This window comes from Synchiropus splendidus, chromosome 17 (genome assembly GCF_027744825.2).
Source record: "Synchiropus splendidus isolate RoL2022-P1 chromosome 17, RoL_Sspl_1.0, whole genome shotgun sequence".
NCBI classification, from domain to species: Eukaryota; Metazoa; Chordata; class Actinopteri; order Syngnathiformes; family Callionymidae; genus Synchiropus; species Synchiropus splendidus.
The window spans coordinates 13166744-13187756 of NC_071350.1; the positions used below are offsets into that span (position 1 = coordinate 13166744).

The 21013-nt window shown below is 48.3% G+C and overlaps 2 protein-coding genes across 3 annotated transcripts; one reads left to right on the forward strand and one right to left on the reverse strand.

The window, feature by feature from the left end:
* Positions 1-1482: 1482 nt before the first annotated feature.
* Positions 1483-3803, reverse strand: arl10 (ADP-ribosylation factor-like 10). Its single transcript, XM_053847285.1, has 4 exons — positions 3540-3803; positions 2722-2905; positions 2421-2596; positions 1483-1933 (listed from the first exon to the last, which is right to left on the reverse strand). Exons 1-4 carry the CDS (start codon positions 3675-3677, stop codon positions 1760-1762), a joined length of 672 nt encoding a protein of 223 aa, XP_053703260.1. The 5' UTR covers positions 3678-3803; the 3' UTR covers positions 1483-1759.
* Positions 3804-5361: 1558 nt separating this feature from the next.
* Positions 5362-20869, forward strand: wwc1 (WW and C2 domain containing 1). Of its 2 annotated transcripts, XM_053847283.1 has the most exons (21): positions 5363-6171; positions 11053-11162; positions 11232-11432; positions 11677-11753; positions 11833-11912; positions 13385-13514; positions 13913-14059; positions 14142-14458; positions 14989-15078; positions 15162-15790; positions 15856-15967; positions 16046-16213; positions 16287-16479; positions 16680-16805; positions 16883-16926; positions 17300-17492; positions 17597-17740; positions 17829-17921; positions 18002-18232; positions 18311-18429; positions 18617-20868. In XM_053847283.1, exons 1-21 carry the CDS (start codon positions 6053-6055, stop codon positions 18681-18683), a joined length of 3390 nt encoding a protein of 1129 aa, XP_053703258.1. In that variant the 5' UTR covers positions 5363-6052; the 3' UTR covers positions 18684-20868. The 2 variants fall into 2 exon arrangements, with proteins under 2 accessions (XP_053703257.1, XP_053703258.1); XM_053847282.1 differs by having other exon boundaries at positions 5362-6171; positions 18002-18429; positions 18617-20869.
* The last annotated feature ends 144 nt before the right edge of the window (positions 20870-21013 follow it).

Sequence of the window (21013 nt, forward strand, 5' to 3'; positions counted from 1 at the left end):
GTTGCTTGTGAAAATGGAGCATGCTGCTCCTGTTGTCTGTTTCATGTCAGTGGGATTTTTCTTCAGTTATTGTGATCCTATCTCTGGCTGTGGCTTCTGTCTGCTGTCTCCATCTGTTTCAGTCAATTTAATGCATTAGTGACAGGAGTGTTCTGCTGGAGCATGGATCCTTTATTGTGAATCTCCAAGAGAGTTGACAGAGTTCCAACACTGAGCCCAAAAACATTTGGACTGACAAGTTGTTGATGAATTTGAGTTTTTCTTAAGGCTCTGTGCATCTCGGGGGAGACCTTCGGAGGAAAAGACTCAAGAGTTGTCTCGAGTCTGAGGCAGAGCCACATTAATATGAGATTTATTTGAAGTATCAGTGTCTACTGTGACATTCTGATTCTGTAAGTGTGACATTTTAGGAGGAAGGGCAAGTGTAGCTATGTTTGGAATAGATTATTATTGTGTGTGAACAGAAGCCAGTGTGGCGCAAAATGCTGCAGAAAGTAGGTCAACTGCTGAACTTCCTGTTTGTGACTGGTGTGTTTCTTGTTTTCTTTTGCATGAGAAGTCTCTCCAATGCTGTCGATCATTGAACAGCCCAGAGATCCGCTGTTGCTCAAGAGACCTCGAGAAGGGAAGTCCAGTCGACAACAATCTTCTTCATGAGTGGTCATCATTTTGACCTTCGTTGTCTCATTGCAGTTTAATGGGTTTCATTATTCAACATTTCATAACTCGACACTTTAAACTCGTCATGGGACGTACCTGTATAGTGATGAAATGAGGCAGCAGGATTTTAGTTTTGGAGTCACGTGGTCTTTGACAATAGGTTTCCATTTTCATTCAGGAGCTTGTGATAACTCACGCCCTCGAGCTGATTACAGGTGTTTTTCTGGACTCTTCCGGCTCATAAAAATGCTTCAGTGATAAGTCATGAACGTCAGAGTGACCGCGAGGCACCTTTTTCCACGTCCTGTGTTGATAGTGTGAGCTGACAAACGCACACGCCGGCAGTAAACAAAGGTGAAACACATTGTTAGAGGTGCTTTCTTCAACATGAGATTAAGCTTTTTGTTGAGCAGACCTGATGTTGGTGGGTAGCTCTTCATAGTTGAGACTACATCTTCAGCACACAGTTCAGCGGTTTCAACAGTTTGAGAATCACTGAGTTTTGCATCAAACTGCATTGCCAGGAGAATGAGTGAAACAGGGAGGTTGTCTTGGTTTCCTCCTGCTTCAGCGTCTTTGCCATCATGGACATGACTCTTGCGCATCAGGGAGCGTCTTCCTTCATGTGTTCTCTGTGGAGGTTGACTGTCTGGAAAGCCCTCATTATTTGATTCTAGTTCTTGACCTCCACAAGAGTTGGGATGTCGGAAGCTACAGTGATAGACACTGGTGGATGTATTGAAGATGTAAAAAAAAAACAAACTCCAGTTTCATTTCAAAACATATGAACAAAACTTTTTAATAAAACAAATACATGAGAACAGTCCCAAACATCTCCAGTCAGCCATGAGTCCACAAAAATTCATCTGGCACATGTTTTGGTTGGATGTTTCATATCAAAGAATCAGTCATCACCAAGAATCCATCAGGACCGTAATTCATTGTGTAAACTTCTGACAAACACACTTCAGAGAGTAAAAACACATAAATAAACCACACACATCACAGACATGGAGCTACAATGAGGAGGTTTTGGAGTATTCTGGTGATTCTCTCCAAAATATCCAGAGGTCAGTCGGTCTCTGTGCTCAAGTCCCAGTCAGACTAGCTGCAACAGAAGCTCCTGGAAGGTCTGCAAACATGGGGCTGAGTTCTTCAGTGTTCCATCAGAGCTGAACTCAGCGGACAGGAGGAACAACTTCCTGTCGTCCGTCACCAAGTCCAGAGACAAGATGTGGTGAAGCTCCGACACGCTGACGGCGCCGGGTTTGTCCTGACAAGGGAGGGAAGAACGTTCAGGGAGGAGAGATGCCATGCTTTATGACAAAACCCGTGCAGTCTCAAGAACATCAGGCCCAGTGGAGGTCACAGTTCACCTTTGCACACTTCCTTCTGCGCCGAACTTTGACCCTCATCAGCTCGGACTGTGTTGATCAGGTCACATATTGAGTTTCACTCACACGTACACAACACACCAGATCACTTCAGTCTTCACATAAACATTTACATGCATCACAGTAGTCAGATTTAAACATTGACCCAAGTACTTTATTATTCATACCATGTACCATTTTATAAATTATGTTGCATAATTTCAACACACATACACTAGACATTAACACAAATATTTTTTTTTACGTTATCACTTTGTTCGCGACTGTGGACAATGACCAAAGAATGAAGGACGTTAAGAGCTGAGTCAATCCATTGTCTCACCACTAGGTGTCACTGGATCGACCATCAAGCAATGTGTCATTTACCTGTTTGCTGCCAAGGATGACCACCGGCAGTCGTGACTCCGCCTCCAGGAGGCGATGGAGTTCGCTCCTGGCCAGCGAGAATCGACTTCTGTCGGCTGAGTCGACCACGTAGACCAGAATGTGAGTCTTTCTCAGGTAGTCGGACCAGAACCGCCGCAGATCTTCTCCGCCACCGACTGTACGGAGAAACAGCAGAGAACAAACAAGAAGACATCTAGAGTTAGCTCTGGTTCTTGTTTGAGATGACGCTGACTTGACCAGAACCGTCTGGATTCAGGTCTCAGACAGAGAAGCTTCTTACTCTCCAGGAAGTCCAGCTGACACACGGGGCTGCTCAGACTCATGAAGTTGAAGCCTCGGGTGGGTCGACAGCGTCCCCTATTGCCCGTCTGACCCCCAGGTGCCAGACCCTGGAGGATGCTGCTCTTCCCCGCACCATCCAGACCCAGGACCAGAACCTGCCGCGTCCCTCGCTCCTCCTCCTCCTGCACGGACACAACACACATGCAGCGAGAGAAGGTTCATTACTCAGCCTCAAACATCAAAGCTGAAGTGTTGGGGTGACTCATCGGCAGCGGGATCTAAGGAGCTGTAGATGCTGACTCACTCCCTCTCTCCTGAGGATGAAGTGCAAACATTGGCTGCTTCTTCAAAGGAATTCATTCCGCAGCCGAACTAGTATCTTTCACTAGGTGACTCGATCAACACACATCACATCAGCAGAGGCCGTAACTCTAACCCAAACAGACACGGTTGCCTTCTGGCTCAGCTCTTTTTTCATCCTAATGTGACTCACTGATCTGTAGAACCAGAACAGTTCAAAGCATTGCACCACTATCATCCTCATGTTCACCATCTTTATCCTCATGAATGTTAAACTAACACACGCTCACTCTTCTCCGTCGTCCTCACCAGACTTCATAACAGTCCTTCAACATCTCGTTATCTCGCATGTCGCAGCCTCTCAGTAACTGTTTCTCCAATAAAAAAAAACAAACCCATCTCGCACCGTATCGCTAAAATCGTCGTCTCTCTTTTACGTTATTAGACATTCATGATCACTTTTAAATAACAACGGAAGAGATGTGAGGGTCATGGTCGCATGAGTCGGGCTCTAACCTCCTGGACGGGTCGGTACCGTCTGTGTGGAGTCCATACTCTTCTCCGGTAGAAACAGTTGAAGGCGATGAAGAGCGCGGTGCCGAAGGCAGTCACGGCGGCGGTCAGGGCGATGGACAGGTGTCGCAGCAGAACCATCGGAACCAGCCAAACATGCGATTGATCCGAGACTAGACGAGCGTGACCTGGACCCTCGGGACCACCACCGCTGCCGCCGCGAGAGAGTCGGCGTGTGTCTGGGCAACGTGTTTGTATCTGACGAGAAAGAGGAGGGAAACAGTGAGGCGTTCAAGCACTGATGGGAATTTTGCATAATCGTTCCGCTCGCCCATTTTTAACGAATGAATCAATAAGTAAATCAACCAGTCATGGCCAACAATAGATAAATGGCAGCCAACTGGATGTACGTTAAAGCGTTTTAAAAATATTTTACTGACCACTTTCACGTGACGCGTGTTTACTGTTGTGTCGAAATGTTGTGAAAATCAATTTCATTCAAATTCAAGTGTTCAGTATTTTGCCACTGGATTCTCATTCAACAACTATTTGCATAGTGATGTATTAAAAGTTTTTTTTTTTTTGCAAAATGTGAATTCTAATTATATATATTTAAAAAAATATATGTTGTTTGATCGTGAGTAGAAACGAGTTCGTGGTTGTCTGTCGTACGATCATCATCACAAATAAGGTTTCTAGGTTTCCGCCACTGTACATGAACACACCACAGCACCGGTCTCCAGGTAGAAACAGGAAGTGACGAAAGAGCCGACATGTTTTTGTTTTGAATGCAAAATTATTAAAGGTTCATGCATACGATCGCAAGTTAAAAATAAAACAGCGTGACGGTTTCAGTTCTCTACGGGTCAGATTTAAACAGTCTCCAGTCAAAACTCAAAAACTCCCTCCGAGTTCAGAACGACTGTTGGTAAAGAGCGCCACCCACAGTCCAGAGCGCACGCGCGACCACAGTCTGGAAGGTGGAAAGTAAAAAAAAACCATCTCTTTGTGTTTCGACAGTTTAGGAGTTCAATGTAGTTGTTCTGAAATCGGAGTTGATAAACTTCCCAACCTGAACAGGTGATCAGACAGTGTGACGCAGTTTTACAAGTGACCGTTAGAGAGCGCTGTGGACTTTACAATTTGTTTTTATCACGAATAGCTCGCGTCCGACGATTGTCTTATGGATGGCGCAAATCTCACGGCCGTCGTATAACAAGTATAACAGCGACACACCACGACAACTTTTAGCATGATTTTGCCATTATTCTTCACGGCTCTGACTTCTGTCCTGTTCAAACTTCCTCCCGTCTCTAGTTGACAGCGAGCTGGACTGGACGGTCACCTGACTGCAGCGCCATGTTTGCACAGAAAGAAGACAAATATTATCTCGTTACTACTAAGTCAAGCTCGCCCGGTGCGCGTGCGACATCATCCAGTACTTTTACTACAACAACAAGTACAACTACATTAAGCACCACGCTTCAGAACCCGTCAGCACCGGAGACGTCCCTCTATAGGGCAAACCAATTTAAAATAACCAGGTTTCGTTCTGTGACACTCAACATAAACAAAGTCAATAATTTACAAAAAGGACACCAAGTACTCCAGTACTGGTAACACTCATATTAATCGGAATCAGCTTTAATGGCGTGGTCAACGAGGATCCCCAACGAGTATTTCTCTATGTATGTTACTATCATCTTCATCATCACAATGTTATTTCTCAACGATCATCCAACCGTCATTTAGGTGTAAACACTCTAAACAGGAAGTGTTTCCACTCATGCATTTATTTTTGAACCCTCTACCGGAAGTGAGCGTGAACAGCTCGGACACTTGTCGCTGATTCAGAAGTCCCGGGACTGAGCGAAGACTCCGGTGCTGGTTCCGCCCGTCCGCCTCAGAACTGCTCCGGGGAGAACCAACAACCAGAACCTGAGGCGGATTCATTGGATTTTAAGGTGTTTGGTTTCGGGGGGAGTGTGTCGTGATCTGGTTGGTGTCGCGCGGCTGCTGGTTCCCCGGCGACAGGCGGTTAGCATCGGGAGCAGCTCAACATGGTGGCCTGGAAGACTGCGCTCCGCTCGGAGGGATTCTCTCCGATTTGACGCGACTTTTGAGCCTCCCCATCGACGCTCCTCTCACAGGAACCAGGGCGCTCGGGTACCGAGGTGTTTTCTCTTCGTCTACTCTCCCCACTCGGGACTCGAACCCGTCGTGTTCGGTGGAGCGTGTATAATCCGAGTTTACTGGTCAACTTTGAAAAGTTGCTTCGACCCTGGAAAACGAACCTCGGACCCGCTATTGTTGACGCTCGTGCTCCCAAACATGAAGAGTCGTGCGTGACTGCTGGATTATTATGGATTACTATGACCGTGGCCTAATCCGTTGCGCGCCACACCGGGAGTTTTGGGAGTAAGTGTCGGAGCCGCAGGTGAGATGTTCCCGCAGAGGAGCGACGGTTTCCCCCGCTTGTGATTGAGAGGAGTGAGGTACATGGAGACTCGCCTGACATGCCAAGGAAGGAGTTGCCGCTACCTGAGGGTTGGGAGGAAGCCAGAGACTTCGATGGGAAGATCTACTACATCGACCACATCAACCACATCACCAGCTGGATCGACCCCAGAGACAGGTGGGTGATACCCGACTGTCTTGGCTCGTGGTCGGCAGACGTCATCGTTTGACTCACAACACGCACTTGCACCTGTTGCACGGCTTTGTGTGTGTGTGCGCGCAAAATACATTCCACCACGTCCTTTTCTTTCAAAACATTTACCTCAAACGTAAGGCCTGGGGGCCAAATCCGGCCCTCCGAGTCATTTATGTGGTCAAGAATTGACTCCAAAGTCAGTTATATGTGATACAGTGTATGTCATCAAGCTTCTACAACCCCAAAATTGATCAGGGTTGCGAGAGAAATATTTTATATGAAGAATGATTCAGTTTAACCCCAGTTTAATGATAGAAAAACGGTCGTTTTCCTTTTTAGATTTGACATATAATATCAGAATCAGAATCAATTTTATTGCCATGGTCAGTGGGGATCTGTGGCACAATAGCGCTCAATAAATGTTCTATTATTGTAATGCTGTAATAGTCTGTGTGAGGCCTATTACGTTTACCGGACTTACTCCATTACATATTGCATTAAGATCACATTACATACATTTTTATCACAACAGATGAGAACAAAATAATGTTTGGTATTTTTATTAACTTTCCCCAACTGAAGTATTTATTCTCACTGATATAAATATTTCAGCACATTTATGGTATTGTATGCATCAAATCAGATAACAAATATTTTAACATGTAACCACAATATTTTTGTGCAGAAATAATGCTTGAAGTAGCAGATTTATATGCTGAGTGACAAACAACTAGTTGTTGAGATGAAGACATCTCAGTCGGTGTGGATTTAAAAAAATAAAAAATAAATTCCTCTGCATTGACAAGTACCACAAAAGACAACTTAACTGCTGTTTTGGGAGTCACATGGTCTGAAAATCCTTTCACTGGTCGCGGGGGTCAAAGTTCAGCACAGAGCTCTACAAACTGTTAACTCGGGTCTCAGCAGCAGCGTGAATACATCACCAGGCAGGTTAGCGACGTATCTGCCCCGAGACTGAGGAGGTCACCGTCACAAAAGTTTAAATTACCATGTCGAGTCAGACACATGGCGAACACCAGTGCGCAGACAAACCTCCCGCTTGGCTGCGGATCCTTCCCATAGGTCCGTCCAGTCTGAGAGATGAGATGCGTTTTTAGTGACCAATTTAAGTTTTTTTTTTTTTTTCTTTTTTATTAAAAGAAAATCATAATTACTGTGATCAATCTAGTGTTCTCAGTTGGACTGATGATAATGTCACGTGTTAAGGTCTCCAATCCGTCATGAATGGGCTCCTGTGGACCCGTTAATCCTACCTGCGGTCGTGATTTGCATCACGGACAGTTTGTCTTGAAGCCGAGTCGCGGCCAAAGATTTATGACCTCGGTGACTCACCCATGCAAATATCTGCTGCCTCGCAGCGCTTCTGAAACGCGACATGTTTGGGATGTCTGACATTTCTCCGCCCACACCTGCCAGACATACCTGAGGACGCTAGATTCTCACTGGAAAAGTACGAAGAGGCAGCAGGGGACCGTCTTGTCCTTGTCCGGTCATGAGCAAACATCACTGATGGAAGAGTGCCGCAGACTCGTGCTCACACTGTCTGATCAAGACGGTAGTTGGACTTCTGCAACATTTTAGAACAAGTCGACCTTCACTGAAAAACTTAAAATCATCCATCTTGTTCGTCTTTTTTTGGCTTTTATTGTTCATCTGTAGCAGCACTGTTTCATGTAGCTTTCATCACAAAATGACTGGTGATGCACGAAAAATAAAAGTGGCTGAATGTATAATGTAAATGTTTGGCTGAATCTCCACTGAACTACACCAGCTGAGTTGCTAACCCTGACTCGCACTTTGTCACTTGCCCCGTTGAAAATCTGCTAGTCAATGTGGTGACTGACATAGAATTTCCTTTTCTTTCACTTTTATTTTGGTGTAACTGTTGGATGAGAATGAGAAACTATATCTTGGTGCTACGTGATGTTTGTAGCTTTGTCTCAGCTAATGAAAGTGGTGCAAAAGATGCAGTTTTAATCTGTTAATCGAAAGCATAGTGAATTGTAAATTCATACAAATTCATATGCTTTATTGTGTTGAATGGTGTTACCTGCTTTCAATATTCTGTTTGTTATTCTCTTGTTTTGTGGTTAGTTGTTGCGCTCAGTCACTGGGTCTTGTGTTGACTGGTTGTGTCACTGTGCAGAGTACCAGAATGAATTTAAAAACAACAAGCGTTTGCACACGAGTCCTTGACCAATAAAAATTCTTTGCTGCAATAAAACGCCCTGCAGGTGACGCAGCTCTGTCAGCTGACAGGAATGTTATCAGTCAGATTTGACGCTGTCAGCGGTCGGAGCTGTTGATTTACACCGTGGTTGTGGCTCGGCTCTGGTTGTGAGTCTGCGTCTCCTGGTCGTGGTGTGACTCAGAGCTCAGCTATGCAGCTTCGCCTCCCTGAGTGTTTCGCTCACCGCGCGCTTTGTCAGTTTGCATTAGAGCGCGGGCTCGTCCCGGCTGTTTACCTTGGAATGTGAAACTTCCAGTCGTGTGTGTTTTCTGCTGATGTTTGGTTTTCCAGGTACACACACACACACACACACGCGCGCACACACAGTGGTGTCGAATTTAGACAGCAGTGACACAAACAGCGGAGGGTTTTCTCTGAACATGTGACACCTGGACTGACATACAAACTTCAGGTGACTTCCTATTGAGCTCACCGGGTCAAAGAAAAATGTATCTTTTCTCACACCAAGTTTCGTAAAACTTGGTGTGAGAAAAGATACATTTTTTTGCTTCAAAACATCCCTCTGACGCGCGTCACCCTTGGAGTTGAGCTACAAGTGGCTATTGAATCACCGACAGAAATGGAGGCTCGGCCGCTGACAGAGAGCGAGCGGTTCAGATCGGGCTCCCCCTCAGCTGGTCCATTGGACGGCAGGCTTCAGTGCGAGGGCGAAGCTGAATAATGGGCCGCTGGAGAGCCAGCCGGCCAAGCGGCCGTTGGCAGAGCGTGGCTGTCTTCCCGAGCTAAATTTAGAGCGGCGCTAAGGGGGTCTTCTGCGGGCCCCTTTCATTATTCATCAGCTGAAAAAGGACCCAGTTCAGTTTCTCCTGTCAGCAGTGCGACTCCATGTTTGTAGAGACGTGCGGTCGCACAACACGAGCAGCAGAGACCAACTCCTAACATGGTCCTCCAGCTGAGTTTTTTATGAGTTGTAGGCCGACATCTCAAAGATGCTCATCATTGTGGAACATAATTCTTGATTCTATAACACAGAAATCCAGTCAAGAGCAACAATGTCGGTGACACAAAGTCCTGTCCGTCGCGTTCCTCTCCCAGGTTACACGATCTTTCACGACCTCAAATAGGTTTCTTTTGTAGAGCCAGGAGATGCTGTGAGAGTTTTCCTCCGCTCTCCAGCCACACTGCTCACCTGCTTTGAAGTCGACAACAGACAAGGAAGCCATGAAATATTCACCGGCAGTGTCGCCGCGGTGAAATGTCAGGGGGTGGAATAGTCGTCAGCGAATCAGGAATCTTTCTTTGAGTCCATCACCGGAAAAGTCCCTCTGTCTGTTGCGTCATGCATAGTCTTCCTCAATTCCCATCATGGGTGTCCAATGCAACTGATCCTTGACTCACACCTTCATGGGCTCATTCAGTATAAACCCTTTTCAGTTGGTTGTCTTTCTCTTCCATCTCCAACATTCTTGGTCCAAAACTGTCTCTCCTCTCCACATGTCTGAACCAGCTGTCCTCCCTCACACTCTTTATCTCCGACTCTTCTCACTCTGAATTATGAGTGTCTTAACCATACACCACGTCAGTGAACACTGCAGTCCTACAAAACTTCTGCTTGTTATTCCCACCCTGCCTGCACCCTCTTCTTCGCCTCCCTTCATCTCACTGGAAGATTGAGCTGAACTGTTAGCTCTCCTTCCCTTCCCTCAATTCCTTTCCTCCTCCCCTCTTTATCCTTCATCTCTCCAGCTCCAGTTTGTTGCTCGGAGTCCTGATGATCATGATAGGTGTCGATTAAGAATGTGATGGAAGATGTTTCTGTTGGCGTCGGGCACTTTATGCTGTCAAGAGCCAGGAAAACAAAATTTTAGGAGCCAAAAAAAACATGGTTCCCAAAACAAAATCTGTGTTTTTTTTTAAGTTCTAATGTCGTGGTTGGGAGTCTCAGGAGACTTTCAGTTAAAAGTGCCTGCCTTGTGTGAGACCAAATGCTTCACCTGAGCTCCTGAAACACACTGTGGATATATGATCTACAGAGACGACTTGGCACAGCCGAGCCAGAGTTGTCTGTTTATCTGGTTAAAACCTGAGGTCAAGATAGCCGCACGTTCACCCCAGAGAGGGGCAGATGAATTGGGCTCTGGTCCGGCTGAAGGAGTCTGGTTGCCCCAGAAACCTTGCAGCGATGTTTAGTGGAATTCCACGGGTCTGCTTCCTCCTATTGTGGTCTGCTGGAGCACCCCCTCCTCCCCATCCCCAACCTTTTATTCTTCCCCCCCGCCCTCTGAGGTGAATAGAGGACTTTCACCAGACCGCCCCCCCCCCCCTTCCTCCCCTCCCCTGCTTGCCCCTTTACTCATGAAAGAGCTTTGCTCAGGTTTCTGCAGCTGTTTGTATGACGCGACAGTTTGCCGTGTTGTACGTTGATGTTCTTGTCCGGAACTTGTAACTGGTGTGAACATATAAAAAGTTATTAAAGTCATGTTTCCTGGTCTGTGTCTGCTTTTGCCTCTGCTTGTGTGCATTTGTGTGTCTAATTCAAGTCGAAAAACAATAATTTTGATGTCAGTGATCGAGAATCTTTGGGGTCGCACTCGGAGGATTTCAGTGTTTTGTCATGTGTGATGATGCCATGTGACCTCTGTTCCTCACAGGCAAACCAAGCCTCTGACGTTTGCCGACTGCATTGGTGATGAGCTGCCGGTGGGATGGGAGGAGGCCTACGACCCGGTGGTGGGTGCCTACTATGTGGACCACAACACCAGTAAGTTCTCCTGCTCTGTCTTGTCCTCCTCAACATGAGCCAAACCGGATCCGATCTTGTCCTCAACAGAGAGCACTCAGCTGGAGGACCCGCGGGCCCAATGGCAGCGCGAGCAGGAGGCCATGCTGCGAGAGTACCTGGCCGTGGCCCGGGATGCCCTCAGCGCCCAGAAGGAGATCTACCAGGTGAAGGAGCAGCGGCTGCAGCTGGCTCAGCAGGAGTATCGGCAGCTCAATGCCTGGAAGGACAAGTCCACGTCTCAGACCAGCTGTGAGTCGAACACAACAGGACCTCACACTCAAATGCGTCATGACCCGGAACCTTCTGGAGTTCTGGGAAAGTTTTTAAAGGTCTCCGAAGTCTATAAATAATTCTGGTCAAGATTTATTAAATGAACGTAGGGATGGAGACTTTGCTCCCTTCTCCTCATATCACCTCATCAAACATCTCTGACCACTGACTATCCATAGACGCTTCATCCTTGCACCCTTCACTCTCCTATTCTCGTCTACAGTGAGCTCCAGGTCGTCGTCCTCCAGCAAGTACGACCCCGACATCCTGAAGGCAGAAATCGCCACGGCCAAGAGTCGGGTCAGTGTCTGAAGCGTGTTGAGTGTGTTGTTCTCTGTGATGTTCTGAGGTGAAGCACCAACTTCCTGTTTGACTCCAGGTGAACAAGCTCAAGAGAGACTTGGCCTGCATGAAGCAGGAGCTGCAGTTCAAGGAGCAAGGCTTTGAGACTCTCAGAGAGTAAGTCCTGCTTCACCACAAATGAGCCGCCATGTGACCTTGTCTGATGCATTACACTATTGATGAAATTCACTTCTGTCACTGCTGCACACACTCCACGGCTTCAAGTTCTACTGCGTGATGTCAAACCTCCTGATGATGTCAGGGTTGCTTCATGTGTGACTGATGCTTCTCTGGACTCTGCTGGATGACCTGATTTTCAGACTTTTTTGGCCAATTATTGGGCTATATCTGTTGCTGTTGGGTGAGAACCGGTTCTCCATGTCGGCTTTCAAGAGTACAGAGCAGCCTTGCAGCAGTAACTTCTCCTTATCAGCTCGGCTTTATCGCACATTCCAACCAACACTAAACTCCTCCATAAAAGCAGCCGTGGAATGTGCCAACAACTCCAGTACCTGACCCACTTCCACAACCATACCAGAACCACCAACATCTGGCAGTTCTGGGTGGACACTCTGGACTGGAACAAGAAGGTCCAGTCTGTCGCATGGTCCGACTTCGGCGCAGCGAAAGTGTCAGCAGGGATTAATGAATAGCTGGAGCCGAGTGGACCGACCACATTCCTGCCTGACTTACAGTCCACCACATCAACAACCAATCACTGGTTCTGGAGTACAAATAGGCTTAGGCCAGGAATGTGCCCGAGAGCTCAGGTCCTCGTGAGGACTCGTGAGCGGGTTCTGACCCGGAGATGAGAGGGTCCGATGGGCTCTTTTACCAGAGAAGGGTGACCAAGTGTGACCTCACGTGGGCCCCAGGAAGTCTGCTTTGATCTGAATCATGTCGGGGACCTGCCATCTGAAGTGAAACGCTCCACAGCGTTCAGCGTCTTATTCCTTGATTCTGTTTGAGGAGGATTTAGTTTGGATTATTTTCTCATCATCTCTCCACCGCTTCCTCATTCTCCGTATACCTTCCTCCTCGCCTCCTCCTCCTCCTGGCCCGAGGAATGTGGACTGACCGGTTCACCGGCAGCACTGGGTGCCGTCTGACCTGCTGCTGTAGTGTTCTGCCTCTCATCTGCTCCGAGTGCTTTCACTGAATATTTCACTAGATTTGATTTGCTCCAGGAAAACGTCCGTCATGGACTCATGTTTTAGTAATGTGTCCTGACTTAAGAAATACTTGCTGGTAGCCTGGTACCAAAATAGTTTTTAGTCTTAGTGAGAGTTGTTGGTGGGAGCTTCACAGCCGCAGTGAGCGGGACATTTTTCAGTCTTTAAATGTTTCACCACGGCTTCGTCATGATGCCACAGGCACCTTTTCATTTCCAGAATGTAGCTCTACTACTTCTTCCTGGTAACATGAATCATAAAGGTTGAGGGAGAGTGGATCCAGATTCACCACCATTATGTTTTGGGGGGGTTCTAATGAAGGTTCTCATGCAGCTTTCTCTGTCGTCTCATCGACACCAAAGGAGTTTATGAAATGAGATGGTTTCTGACACGGCTGTGTTTCCCTTCTCCATCCAGAATCGACCAGAAGGTGTCCAACAGTTCACACGGCTTCAGACTGCAGGAGGCCCAGGCCATCCTCAGCGAGGTCCGATCCATCCGAGATGCCATCAGCTCCGGAGAGAAGGAGAAGCAGGAGCTCATGCAGGTGAGGTTAATAGTGAAGAAGTGGCAGACAAAACCTCAAGGCCGTCCATCTCAATGTCTCATCAGTTTCCAGGCAAACTCATGATCTTTTCAGTGCTTCTTTCTTTTATGCATACGCTTAATGTGGTCCAGAAGCGGTTTGTACCTCCATTATGCAGCAGATCCTGCACACCTTAGCTGCTATCTATTTCTGTCGGCCCCCAGTCACCAGGCCAGGAAGAGCTTTTATTGAAGCTCATACTGGGTCACTGAGTGAGCTCTCTTGTGCTGTCACTGCTATCTCATCGCAAACAAGCCTCAGATCTCCTCAGAAACACAATTTTAAACGGCACATTTTTGTCTTTAAAGTGATGTTCAAATCAATAAACATTTCTTGAACATCACTTCTTTCCCTTACAGAAACTGGCAGTCCTGAAGGACAGCTTCCAGCTGGACTCTGGGTCACAGCAGGAGCTGTGGGGCAGCAGTCCGTCGTTGGCGAACTCTGAAGTGTCCATTCCTAGACTCTACTCTGACGCCGGGTCGCAGACCGACATCCCCGCAGAGGTGAGTTCGCTCAGTCTTCTTGAAATTTATTAATCTTCCTGTCTGATCAGCCAAGTTCTGAGGTGCATCTCATCTCTGTCAGTTCACGACAAGCGGCAACAAACTGGCTGAGAAGGTTCGTCTGAGTCTGAAGTACGAGGAGACCAAGAGGAGGATCGCTACCATCGAGGTGCAGATCGCCAAGCTGGACAGTGAGGCATGGCCTGGGCTGCTGGACCCGGAGCGGGACCGCCTGATCCTGATCAATGAGAAGGAGGAGCTGCTGAAGGAGCTGCAGTACGTCAGTCCTCGCCAGAGGCTGGAGCCCAATGATGCTCAGAGGCTGGAGACGGAGAAGAAGAGGCTGGAGAAGGACCTGCAGGCGGCGCGGGATAACCAGAGCAAGGCTCTCACTGAGAGGTGAGGAGGGTCTTCAACCGAGAAGGTTCTGGATCAAGGGGCATGTGACCTCCATCTGTCTGGAACCTTCGGATGCTTCACCTCTTCTCTCACCTGCCTTCTCCCTCACCTCCCCCCTCTCTGTGTGACTCCTCTGGTAGAGTGTCTCTTGTTCTTCTGAAACCTGAGAGCTGACTCCGATCACAAGAGAAGCTCTTGATTCCACACACAGAAACCCACACACACACATGTTCGGACTCTTCACAGTCAGAGAAAGTTCTGCTGCATCAAGTTCAGCACAACAGGAGAAAGTCATGTGATGATTTGTGAAACAAATTTGTGCGGACGCACAAAGTGACATGCTGTGGTGAGAAGAGATGAATGTGAGAGGGAAGAAAGTGTAAGACGATCAATCGCTTCCACTTCAGCAACAGTCAGACACCAAACTGCAGACACACACAGTCGATGAGCGTGTCTCTCTCACACACACGTCTGAAGTGGCAGAGCTTTGCACTGGCCCTGAGTCAGCCTGGTGTCCACCATGTGTCCAGGCTGCGTCTCCACTGCAGGAGGAACAAGCTGGTGCGAGAGCTGGAGGAGATGGTGCGGCTGGCCTCGTCACTGCACTCGCAACTCAAGAGGTTTGTCTGAGTTCTTTTTAGCTGGACTGGAGTGGTGTGTTTCTGTTCCTGATCCTGACCCCCCTAAACCTCCTCCCCCGTAGCCTGTCTGCCAGCACCCTGTCCTGCTCTTCCGGCAGCAGTCGCGGTTCTCTGACGTCCAGCCGCGGTTCCCTGGCCACCACATCCAGCCTCGGTTCCTCGTCCTCCCTCAGCTTCACCGATATCTACCTGGAGCAGCCGGAACTGGCCGACCCGGACTTTCAGAATAAGCTGGACAGTCTCCTGCAGGAGGGGAGTCAAGGGGGCTACAGGCCCTCCAGCTCCATTACCACCATCCATGAACATGAGGTAGTGATGGGCAGCACTGGAAGGGACACCGGCACTTATGAGGGGAAAACAACAACCCCTGGGGGAGACGTAGCGCCCCCTGCTGGAGGAGGCGTGGAGACAGGGTCGTCCAGGATCCAGGCGCTCAGACTCTCAGAAACTCCTCACTCTATGAGCTCCTTGTCTCCACGCTCCTCCCTGTCCTCGCTGTCTCCGCCATGCTCGCCGCTGGTCACGGACGGCAGCTTCCTCTCTGGCGAGGCCTTCACGCCTCAGACAGGATTGGACCTGGAGCTCCGCAGCAGACTTGCTGAGCTGGAACTCAGTCTGGACTCACAGGAGCAGCGGGATGTCCACAGAGGCGGTCTGCGAGAGAAACCGAGCTTGGGTGAAGAGGTCAAAGGTAAAAGTCACTCTTAACGTCCCATCAAGAGTCCAGACTTACCACAACTACCTCTCCTCCTTCAGACTCTGTGCCACAGCTACGAGGGGTGGAGCCTAAGAAGATGGGCGTGATCTCAGCTGTGTCTGATGAGTCAGTGGCAGGAGACAGTGGCGTGTATGAACCCACTGAGCGCAGGTGACCAAACGATCGCAACGTGCCTTTATACGTAATATTCAGGTGCATTAGATTAAACTTCCAACGTCGTCCCAGCAGGCAGGGGCTCCCTGCAGACCTTCTGGCCTCTTACGAAGACCGGTTAGCATCAGGCTGCTCTCAGGTCCAACTGGGTTTCCGCTATGAGTCCAGAGATCAGCGCTTCACCATCTTCATCATGCAGCTGACCAACTGCAGCGCCCTATGCCTCCCTGCTGACCAGAAAATGTGCGTTCAAACCTCTTCTTAATCTGGGGCTTTGATCATTGGAGTGATTCCCGTCTGACCCGCTCTACTCCAGGTACATCCGAGCGGCGGTGCTGCCCTGCATGGAAGCCACCCGCTGCCTCTTCCGGACTCGCGGCTCGCTCCCCCGCGACTCGATAGAGATCAATGAGGTGTTCGGCCTGCAGATCTCCCAGAGTGCACTGCGGCAGAAGACTCTGAGGGTGGATGTTTGCAACACTGGCAAGTCGGGACACGAACACTGCCGGGTCAGTCCTCATCCCAGCAGGTCCACTCGTCTGGACTCTGCTTGTCTGCTGTATTTTAGTCGACGGTTCCTAAAGCTAGACCACTTCTGTCTGACTTCCATCTTCTTCCGCGTGATTAAACTCCTTTCTCTACTCCATCTTTCCCCAACTCTTATCCTCCATTCTCTACTTCTGCTCACAATCCTCGTCCTCCTCCTCAGGCCGGGGCTCAGATCAGTTTGGCAGATGTGGTGTGTTCAGAAGTAAGAAGCACTAAGTGGTACAACCTGCTGAGCCGAGTTTTCAAGCCGGACAAGGAGAGTAGAGCGCCTCCTGGTGCTGATATGGTACGTGCAGGGATGGCTGTGTTGTGTGGGGGGGGCACACCTGGCCATGTGCTGACCTCTGTGTGTGTCTGTTTCAGGTCGGTGTGTCCTGCAGTGAGCAAACAGCTGAGGATGATGAGTGGTGAGTTCTTCCTCTACTATGTGACCTTCATGTCACCTCTGCTTGCAGTGGACTGTGTATCAGCTACTGCTGGGATTCATCAACAATGTAATAAACGGATGGATACTAAAATAAGTCAGTAGATTGATTGAATGAATGAGTTGATGATAAATGAAAAGGATGGAACGATAAAAAAACAATTTTATATATAGAAGGGAATGAGGAATTACAGTGAATGAATGCGAGGAAAGGTGAATGGATCATCTTTTGATTCTTGTGCAGCAGTTCTTCACTCCGCCAGATGTGATGAGTGAACAGTGAATGATAGCTCTGTAGCGTAGCTGGTCTTGGGTCAGTGTGGCGACTCACATGTAACTTGTGTTGCTGTGGCCAGGAGCGGAGACCTGGTGGAGGCTGACGTATTTGACGAAGAGGAGAGTCTGGAGAGGGCGGAGCCAAACGAGGGAGAGGGGCGTCCGGGCGAGGATGACTCCTTCTATCCCGACAGCAGCCCGTGGGATGGCGAGGAGCATGAGGAGAGCAAGGAGGAGCAAGCTCCTGCGGCAGCAGCGATCGTCACTGAGAGGGTGAGTCATACTTCATTCATTCAGCAACGTGCCAGTGGAAAGGATTCCAACTCCACTCTGGCATTGGGAAGGTCTCTGATTTCCTCCTCATGCTCCCCCTGCAGCTGAACAAGGAGACCAGCATGGGCGGTGGTCAGTCGTCCGTGGTCCGGCCGAAGGAACGCTGCCAGAACCCCTTCATGAGGGGTAGCAACATCATCCGCTCCAAGACCTTCTCTCCTGGACCCCAGAGCCAGTACATCTGCCGGGTAAACCCCCAAACAGTCATTTGTTGGACCCCTGTGTGGGTGTGTGTATTTGTGTGTGTGTGTGACATGTGCGCGTGCGACTCATTAGATCAACCGGAGTGACAGCGACAGCTCCACGCTCTCCAAAAAGTCTCCGTTTGTGAGAAACGCCTCAGAGCGACGTAGCATGAGAATGAAAAAGGTAGACACACACACACACAACTCTCTCACTCACTCACTCACTTCTATGTTACTGATGACATCACCTCCGGCCTCCTGCAGCCTCCAGTGCAGGCTAAAGGTCTGGATGGTCTGCTGCGGACGTCTCTGGATCTGGAGCTGGACCTGCAGGTCTCCCGGACCCGCCAGGCCCGACTGACACAGGAGCTACGCGTCCTGCGGGAGCTGAAGTCTCAGCTGGAGAAAGCCAGACAGCAGGGTCAGCGGGAGCTTCCGTCCTGGGTCCAGGAGGATGAACGCTTCCGTCAACTGCTCAAACAGGCTGAGAAGCAGGTGTGGTGCTTGTCCAACAGGCCGTGGAAGTCTGGACCTGCTGTTGGTTGTCACGCGCGTGTTTGTGTGTGTCTTCAGACTCGGGAGGAGCAGCTGCAGGAGAAGCGGGTGGAGAAGATGATGAGGGCAGCTGCCAAGGACGTTCACAAGATCAGAGGCCAGAGCCACAAGGAGGTGCCTGAGGTCCAGACCTTCAGGTGAGGGCACACTCCACCTTGCTTTCCAGCCACTGTCAGAGCTCTTTGAATAGGCCACTGACGTCACATCCGGTCATTGAGTGTCGCTGGAAATCCTGCATTTTGTGGCGCCATCTTGTGGCAACACTGAGAAGAATTGGTTGATGACAATTTAGCGGCTGGTGACGCCATGTCTTTGTGTGTCCAGAGAGAAGATGGCGTTCTTCACACGGGCCCGCAGCAGCATCCCAGACCTGCCGGCGGATGACGTGTAGAGAAGCATTTCAAAGTATTGTCCCTCTGACTGTCGCTGCTCCACTGGAATCATGAAGAACCTTTTGACCGTATATGTTTCTAGTCCAGACTCGTTGAAGAAACCATGGCTAGCTTTGTAAAGTAGTGACAACGCTGCTCTTCTCCGCTCCTGTTACTAACTTCTCTGACGTTCACGTGGTCGACACACTCGGTACTGCAGACTCCGTCGCTGCTCTCACGTTCACGTGTCAACGATCATCAGCAGTTTACTGCACACAAACATGTAAACAAACTGCACAAGTGTATATTTTCAGATGTGTGTCAACAATTGTGGATATAAGTAGCACAAACTGTTCTTAATTGCAAATCCCGTGAAAATGTGGATTTAAAGTCGATGACCTTTGACCCCTGGGGTCCATGAGTCAGCGTGCGACAATTATTTCTGCTGAATGTCTCATGAAGACGACGCCTATGTTCCTGATCTAAAGTACCAACCTGTGTCCGCAGCTCGTACGTGGAAGCTACACGTACCGCGTACCTCAAGGTTCTGTCCTAAACCTTTTGGTTTTTAACCTGATCTCCAACCTGCACATGCAGTCCTGACACACTCTATCAGAAGATATTGCCAATGATATTTTTCTGAATTTTAAACTCTCTGTTTCTGGGAAGAAAAAAAACGGTGTAAATGTTTCTAAAATAATTTCGATTTATGAACGCCATTAGACAAACACCAGCACCATCTTTTATCCTGTTGGTTGTGAATATTAGGCGTTTCGCTCTGATGGTTGTTATAGAAACACACACGTAGACACTAACACCCACTAACACTTGGTTAGCTGCTCCGATAGTCAAGGAAAAGAAAAATCGAAACATTTGCTGGAATGACGCTCGATTGACGCACACAGGAAGTGCTGAAACTGACTGTGAACTTGATTGTATTTTTTTAAACGCTTGTCGTTGAATTAATGTGTCGGTCAGTGTTTTGTTCAATGAATTTTCCCTTCCGAACATTCCTGATGTACAACCACTAACAACCGAACAACACTGGGTATACAGTACGTTTTCCAAGAGGCTCAGTCATTTGTCAGAGACCCAGAGTAGAGCAGCTGCCGACTGTGTGAGTTCAGGTGCCTTCTTTTGAAAACCAGCAGGGAAATCTGGGACATCTCTGGAGGGGTGGCGGGGAAAGGGACGGCATTTCTGGGGCGACAGTGTGGCCTGACCAGTGTGTAACATATCCAGACTCAGGTAGAAGTAGTGTTCTGCCAGCAGGCGGAGTCCAAAAGCAACAATTGTCATTAGCACCCGGAGAACCAGTGTCTCCACCGTCCCTACCTTAGACCAGCAAACCTCAATTACCTTAGGTTTAAACACAGTTCAATTCATGTTGAGTTTGTTTAGTCTCCTGCCGGAAACAAATGGCCTGCCGTGATGTCAACTTTGTGTCCCGTTAAAATGTTCCATAAATACTGTTCAAATGTGGGCTGGTGTCCCTGGCTGAGGCCGCGCTGTTGTCTGTCCATATGTGGTGAATCAGAGAACTTTCCAGGGTGTCCCTTGGTAGTGGCCTCCTGTAGCTTTGTCAATTGTGCAAGCATAAAATAAGAAATGAAAGAATGTACCGACACTGTCCCCTGGGGTGAAAATGGAAGACGAAGTTGAGTCGTCTTTTCTCTTGAGCCTTAAATCGTGATTAAGAATCTACTGGATCTCATCCACAACAGTGAGGTACTGCAACTTTTGGCAACTGGACATCATTGCAGACATGAGCTTTCTAAACCATGAATTCTGACAAACCATGAGAACGCAGTTTCGCATTCCTTCTCTCAAACACAAAAAGATTTTTCTGATGCAATTTGCGCTATTGTTTTTGTCTGTGTGAGAAAATGTTTTGGTGTAAATCCAAAAACCTCTAGATGAAGGAATCTTGCCACAAGCTTAATCAGAAAATGTGTTATTTCCTCGTTTGATTCTTTAACTTCTTCCTGCCAATCTGCATCACAAACCTCTCAGAAACAAACCAGCATGTATTTATTGCACTTTGTGATTTGGGTGTGCTCTTGTTTTTTGTTTCCTTCTTTTGACCATGAAAGTCCCGAAAAAACTGTGAATTTCTTGGCTGTTTCTCTCGACTAGAGTTGTAAATATTTCACAAGCACAGAAGACAACAGATGTTTTGTAGTTTCACAAGAAATTAAAAAGTTTTTCTCTTCTAGTTCATTCGTGTTTGTGTTTGAAGAGTGTGTGTTTTTTTGCTGGAATGAATGTGTTGTTCTTGTGTGAACGTGCGAGTGTTGCTTAGATGGTAGAAACCGCCAATGCAGCAGGGGGCGGTGTCGCTCAGGATGCA